At 37.1% G+C, this 7,029-nt stretch overlaps 1 protein-coding gene across 1 annotated transcript; it reads right to left on the reverse strand.

The window, feature by feature from the left end:
- Positions 1–1,850: 1,850 nt before the first annotated feature.
- LOC146384175 (uncharacterized) lies at positions 1,851–3,852 on the reverse strand. The gene is made up of 8 exons (XM_084932475.1): positions 3,558–3,852; positions 3,241–3,320; positions 3,048–3,103; positions 2,909–2,936; positions 2,802–2,821; positions 2,599–2,688; positions 2,192–2,502; positions 1,851–2,047 (listed from the first exon to the last, which is right to left on the reverse strand). The coding sequence occupies exons 1-8, from the start codon at positions 3,850–3,852 to the stop codon at positions 1,851–1,853; spliced, it is 1,077 nt and encodes a 358-aa protein (XP_084788601.1).
- Between the last annotated feature and the right edge of the window lie 3,177 nt (positions 3,853–7,029).

A 7,029-nucleotide genomic window follows, 5' to 3' on the forward strand; every position in this document is an offset into this window, starting at 1 on the left:
TACCACATTTTATTCAATTGTTATATTTTCCATTGTAAGATGTAAACCTCATAAAGTGTCTCTGTTGCTTCCTCCTCTGTAACAGCTGTCAATGTTTCTTCATTATTTTCCTGTAGTAAAGAAATTAACAACATTGCTGTTCTACTGTAAACTCATATAATCTGTGGAGTATTAAGAGTACTCACAACTGCATGTTGGTCTGGCTCAACAGGAGGCTGCACCAGATGCAGTACACCATCACCATCAACTGATAGAATATGAGGTTTATACAGGTCACTTATAACTTACAAGGGACCAAATGGCAATTAACAAACATATACCAATCACCTTACACTTCATTGTCATTATGCTCTCAAAGACAACCAAGACTGAGGGAAGGCAAAATCAGTAGGAAAATAACTTCACTACAAAATAATTCATTATGGTAAAGAGTTTATCAAATGAATAAGTAGCACTGCAAAGGTGACTGTGAAGAAAGGATGTATGCACATCATGTATTATTTTGAATTTACCTCTTATGTAGGCACTTGTGTCTTGCGGGGTTATTGACTCAGAGGATGTGCCCGCAGAGATGCCTTCAGCCACAGGGCGCCCACTGTTTTGGCTGAGGGCCAACTGCTCAGCCTCTGTGAGTGGTGGTGGTGGAGGACCCCCACCTGTTTTTCGGGCCTCCGCTTTTTTTCTGTTGGCTATAACGGGTCACATTTGAGCATACAGAGTAAGCAAATATGTACTTGTAATGTGCTCAGATAATTTCAATAAGTGCTTACAGAAAGAAAATTAATGTAGCCTCTAACTGCAATTGATTTACATAGGACAAACAGACCAAGCACTATGGCTCATAATACAATTACACCTTACCTGTTTGGACTATATTTTTATATTTCATTTTTACTTGCTGCCAGGAACGTTTGGGGCCTGTTGGGTTGCACCTGCGCTCACATCACATCACAAAATAAAATGTATAAAATAAAAAATAAAATAAAATATAATAAAATAACGTGTTAAATGGGTGGAAATCCCTAGATCAATGTTTAAATTAACACTCACGCATTGACTCTGTCGGCTATGTTTTGCCATGCATGCTCCCTTTCTTTTGCAGCTGAGGCTGTGTTACTTTTTTTCCGCAAAATTTGCATGTTATCGGCATATGCTGCCATCAGAATTTCGGCCTCAAGCGCTGTAAAATACATTGACCGCGCCTTCTTTCCCTCCGTCTCCATGGTGACTCGCTTAATCTGTGCTCCACTAATCAGGGCTTTATGTATCCTCGTGCGCGCGCTTAACTTGGGGTTAAAGCAACTCCGCGTTGATTGAACTAATTGTTATCAGCCTTTCTGAAACCGAATATTCCGAGTTGGACAGTTCGGGGTTACTCAACCCTGAGTATCATTTTTAACTCTGAGTTTTCTAAACCCGCTTTCTGAAACAGACCCCAGTACAAGTTTTGCATTATACAAACCTTCAGCGTCTATCACATAGTCTCGCCAGAATCCAAGCACCCTGGTTTCTTCCTGCCGTCTTGAACTGCCAGGTTCGCTCAGGACCACTGCAAACATGTCCTCTAAAAAATCAGATGTCAGCGGCTCTGGTCATGACGTTCACATCAAAATTATTTTAAATATAATTACTAGTGCACTTCAATGTTTGGTCTATATTTTAAAGCATGTTATTCTGGTATTGTTTTCTACTCCTCTACTTAAAGTCAAACATTTATCTTTGTTCATAATTAACAAACATCGGTACACTTAGCATGCTGATTAAAATTACAACTACTTTGGAGCACAGTGTTACAGTCCAATGTGCAATTAACACATCAAGCTTTGTAGTTTTAAAATAGAATATTTAAATCAACATACTTCCAACAGAAAAGCTTTTGTAGCTACATCAGTTACATCTTCAATCGTGACCTCCACCACATCAGACTTTGTTGTCCCAATCAGATGCTGGTAGAGTGTCTTGGAGAGGAAGGCAGGCCCTGGACCACCATGTACCAATGATGTGGCAATCATTCTGCCAGCAAGGAAATATTCATCCTCTCTTGCAGCTGGTAATGGATTTATTTAGTTAGTTATGCTAAAATAATGCTTTAAATTATATGCCTTTTTATTTTAATAAACAATTAATCATCCAAGCTTAACTTCAGAATGTATTAATTTAATTTTATAGTCAGATGGTATAAATTTCTCACCAGCGCTGTCAAATGTAAGAAATTTGCTGTCCTCAGGTCCATCAAAGATTCGTCGTGATCTAAGGCATTTCATTAATAATGTCAAAAATTCACGTTTAGGACCACCATTATCCATTCCATCTTCACGCTGTCCTGCATCATCGCTGAACTTCACAAGTATATCATCAGTTGGGTTGTAAGACACACGTCTAAAGCCCCGAGCTGCTCCATCCCAAACATTTGCCCTGTTTATATTAAATCTGCTGACAGATGTTTTTATTGTCTTAGATGCCAGCTCTTCAAGTACTTCTGCAGCAGTCAGGCCATTTGTACTAGAACATAAAAAAATTATTAAATATCACATAAAATGAGGATGTTATTACTCACTTTTAGCATATTTACATTCTCACATTTAAATGTATACTTACCTTTGTGTTTCACTCTCATCCTTTTCGATGAGAACTTCTTTGTCTGAGTCACTATCAATTACAATCGGTGCATAAACACTTGTGTATGTGCTGCAATGAAAAACATTTAGTGGGCAAAGTAGAACATTTCTTAAAATCTAAAGTTAACTAAGATTTTATTGGTCTAGTGTCTCAATACACAAATTTCTGTGTCCAAAACATACCTGTAGCAGGGACCTTGAGTCTAAATATCAAAAATATATGAACAGTTAATATAATTTATGTTTGTAGCCTGTATGATAATTATTAATGACATTTTTCAGAGTCTTACTTCAGAAGAAGTTTGCAAGTTTGACCCCCTGTAAAGAATTTAAATAATTTCAGAATTTACAATATAATACATAATAATGTATTTTGGCTCCTCCCTATTCACGGTCGCCGCACTGTATCCTCCACAATACAAAACTTACCTATTTCTTGAAGGTGCTCTTTCCGGCGTGCTGTGATTATCTGGAAAATCCCATACCTGATAAGTAGTAAAATAAGATTAACAGCACTTTTTAAAACTTTCAACTTTTCTTGATTATATTGGTGTATACAAACACAGACACACACACACACATACACACACACACAAAACACCGGTAAAAAAAAAAGACTAACCACAGTGTCCGACAGTGGGCTTTCTACTACTTTTACTTGAACTTCATTGTCCTCTTCAGATTCACACTCTGTGTTGCAATCTGCAAATATTCAATGATTCAAAACATACAGTCTAATTTAAATATATGTATGTATTGAAAGCTATATCTAACAATTAGCAAAAATATAGAACACTTTGGCTATGCAGCACAAATTAAATATATTTAAAATCTGTGGCAAAATCATGTCACTCTCTGATTAACATTTTTTTGAAAAATCTTGAATTATTTTTAATATCTAAAATTTATGATTGTCACTGCATTATCAGAATCACTTACCAGTATTTAAGAAGTCATCATGGTTACAAATGTAGAGAGTTATTCTTTGATAGGCCTTCCCTATGGCATCCTTGTATTTTTGGATGGTGAAAGGGGTGTTGGTTCCAGGAATTGTGCTAACTTCCCTTGCATCAGGGTATAGCAGTACATAGGGTCCATCGGCCATGTCCTGGTTAAAGTCCTTATGTTTTTTCACGCTGGCAGACAAGATTTGCTCAGTTGACCAGTGAGAATGAACATCAACCGGAAGTGACTTTCCTCGAACAGGTCTTATACCATCACTGGTCCTTGTCATGATGCCAATCTGTATCTAGAAATGAGATTAACAATAACATGTTTTTACATCTTTGCTCCTACATGGTCTTCCCTGTCTTCCATTTTATTTCTGATCTGTAGTTGTGCTCCAGCTGTGCTGTGACTCAAAAGACAACATTAGCGACTAAATATAGTTTTAACAGGGGGCATATATTATTGAAGGAATGTTGACCAAAGGCTGACAATTAAGAAATTCAGATCAGGTTAAAAATTGTAAGCCCTGTATCAGTGGTGAACTACAATCCCCAAGAGCGGCAACTAGATCGTTTCTAGTTTCTTCAACGTTCCCCGAGCAACACTAATGTCCAAGGTTGTGATTAGCTGAACACACCATATACAGGTAATGAACAGCAATCAGCCTCAAAGTAAATTAAACAGAGATAGTACGGGGGGGTCCATAGCTGTAGAGGACATAGTTGGCCACCCTTGCAATATATACAGTTCCTTTCATATGCATATGGAAATTTACAGTGATGCCTTGGCAGTGCTACAGGTAATTTGGATTTTGTATTAGCAACAAAAGTGGTCAACTTCCACGTTCAAGTTTATGACATACCTTCACTGGTTTCTGTTCCTTCTGTTCCTGGTGTTTCTTTGAAAAAAAAAAAAGCCTTTCTTTCCCTTTCTTTCACATCCCTAAATTTTATAAATGACTCCACTAATGATTTCCCAGCTATAAACAGAAAAAAAATAAGTTATCATTTTAGGGAAGGGACAGTTAAGAAGATTTATTTAATACAAATATGTTTTTTACCCTGTGTAGACTGTATAGTTGTGCCAGTCAGGATGCTGGAACTGGTAGATGGAAGAGCTGCTGCCTCTTCACCAAGGGCAGGATTTCTCGACACAGTGCTGGTGATGTCCTTTAAAAACTTGATGTTTTTACCACATAGACTACAAAAGGCAGGACTGTCTGCCAAGAGGTGTCCACAGAAGGGACAGTACATCTGTAAAAATGACCCCATCAAATGTTTTACAAAATTAAGATTCACTACAACCCACAGAAAATACAAGTATTTCACATCTTACATTAAGACTCCTGAATGCACAGACATATATGCGCAACTTCCAAAAACATTACACTTAGATTTTTATAACCTCTCTTGCAAATACTTGTTTGACTATGAGAATGTTTTTCAATCAATTACTCAGAGCAAAATATTAAAATATGATTACATATTTTATCTTAACTTTCATTATATATATGTATATAAACTGCACAGCATGCTACTTTTGATGTTTAGCAAAGGACAGAAATCGCTAAAACATTACGTTTTCATACTTTTATCCATTTTTTTTAAACCAGTTCTCTATGAGCAAAGCATAAACCAAGTGTTCATAGTAATAAAAAAAAACAACAATCAAACTAACAACAGTTTGCACATTACCTTTATTATGAGGCGTGGTTGGTCTGTCCTTGCTGGTGTTTTCCGCTGGTATCCATCTCCCTGTGTTTGCAACAAACTTGCCGTTTATTTTGCAAATCGAGCTCAACACTGCCCCTAGCGTCCTGGAGCACTTCCGTTGTGCTTTGGAGTGTGCATGTGTTTTGGAGTTTGTACGTGCTTTGTCTCTAGGGGCCACCGTACATCCGCTCACATGGAAGAGACAGGGTTTATGACCTATACTGCACCCAAACACCAGGGGCGATAGATATGTTTCTGCTTCATTTTTTGGGGAGCGTTTACGTTGTCCCTATTTTTTAAAACAAGTGAGTAGCCCCCCAAAACAGGAAAGTTTTGTACAATGTGAGGAACCATGGAGTAATTTTTGATTTGGATATAGTCAAAAAAATAATAAAAGATAGTACACCCTTTGCAGACCATCACCAGGTCTTTACCTGGGTTCAAAATGATTTAAATTCAAATGAAGAACAACATGTGACATATTACAGGGTGTCAGTTTTTACCATAATGCTGCCCTTTTGGTTTAGTTTTTGTCAAATGAATAAGTACACACCATGATTCAAGAGCTTATAGAAACCACCATAGCAGCAAAATATTTAAGTAATGATTTTCTTAATGACTTTATCAGTCTCTTACATGCCTGTGGATGAAAATTGGCACACTCTTCTTTATGTCATTGAGGCTCATCGAGGTTTCCGGGCATTCCGAGATCTCTTAAACTCTCACCACAACATTTCAAGGTTTAGGTCTTAATGTTGACTGGGCCGTTGCAACACACTGATTATTTTCTTTTTAGCCACTCTGTTGTATATTTTCTGGTGTGCTGGGAATAATTTCCCGCTGCATGACACAGTTTCAGCCAGGCTTTAGTTGTTGGAAAGATGGCCCCACATTTTACTCTAGAATACTTTACTTAGAATACTATACAGAGGAGTTCATGGTTGACTCAGAGCAAAACAAGGTCAAAAGATTATGCCTCCACCAATGTGCTTGACAGTTGGAATTAGATGTTTGTGCTGATACGCTACATTTGGTTTTCTCCAAACTTGGCCAAACGTTTACACTTTTTTCCATTCTGTCTCATCTTGTTTAAAAAGTCTTATCGTTTGCTGAGATACAGCTTTGCAAACTCAAGCTGTGCTGATGTGTTCTTCTTATGGTGAAGGGTCTTGCTCCTAGTAACCCTTCTGAACAAGTAATAATTATTTAGTCTTTTTCCAATTACTGTCAAGAACTTTAATATTTACCACACAGACAGATGTCTCTCTGAATATTGCGTTTGTGAATAATATTTCTCACTGTAGAATGTTGGACTTCAAATTGTTTTCGTTTCTCTAAGATCATTACTGATATCTTTTCAACTAATAATGAACACACTTCTGAATGCTCCCGACTAGCAAACTAAGACAACGGCTGTTGTAGATAGTTGCACTTGCTAATAATCCTTTATCATCAGCTACAGATGTTCTATCAGTCTGTGGCGGTGTGCTTGGAATAACTGAGCAACAAGTGTGCTTCTCTAGTCTGCTGGAGAGGCAGCATCAGAAAAAATTCTGGGATCAATAAAGTTATTCTTATTGTTTGTATTATTATTCTTAATAAGAGACATTTGATTAGCTGGCTGTTACTTATTCTATTATTTCCTTTGTAAGCAGGGGTTTAGTTATTTTTCCACACACTGCTTCTTTATTTTTGATTAGTTTTGTCAGAAAAAAACACCCCTTGTAATATTTTGTGTGTTAAGATTATAT

This window comes from Perissodus microlepis, chromosome 7 (genome assembly GCF_051167445.1).
Source record: "Perissodus microlepis isolate ML-2025 ecotype Zambia chromosome 7, ASM5116744v1, whole genome shotgun sequence".
Classification (NCBI taxonomy): domain Eukaryota; kingdom Metazoa; phylum Chordata; class Actinopteri; order Cichliformes; family Cichlidae; genus Perissodus; species Perissodus microlepis.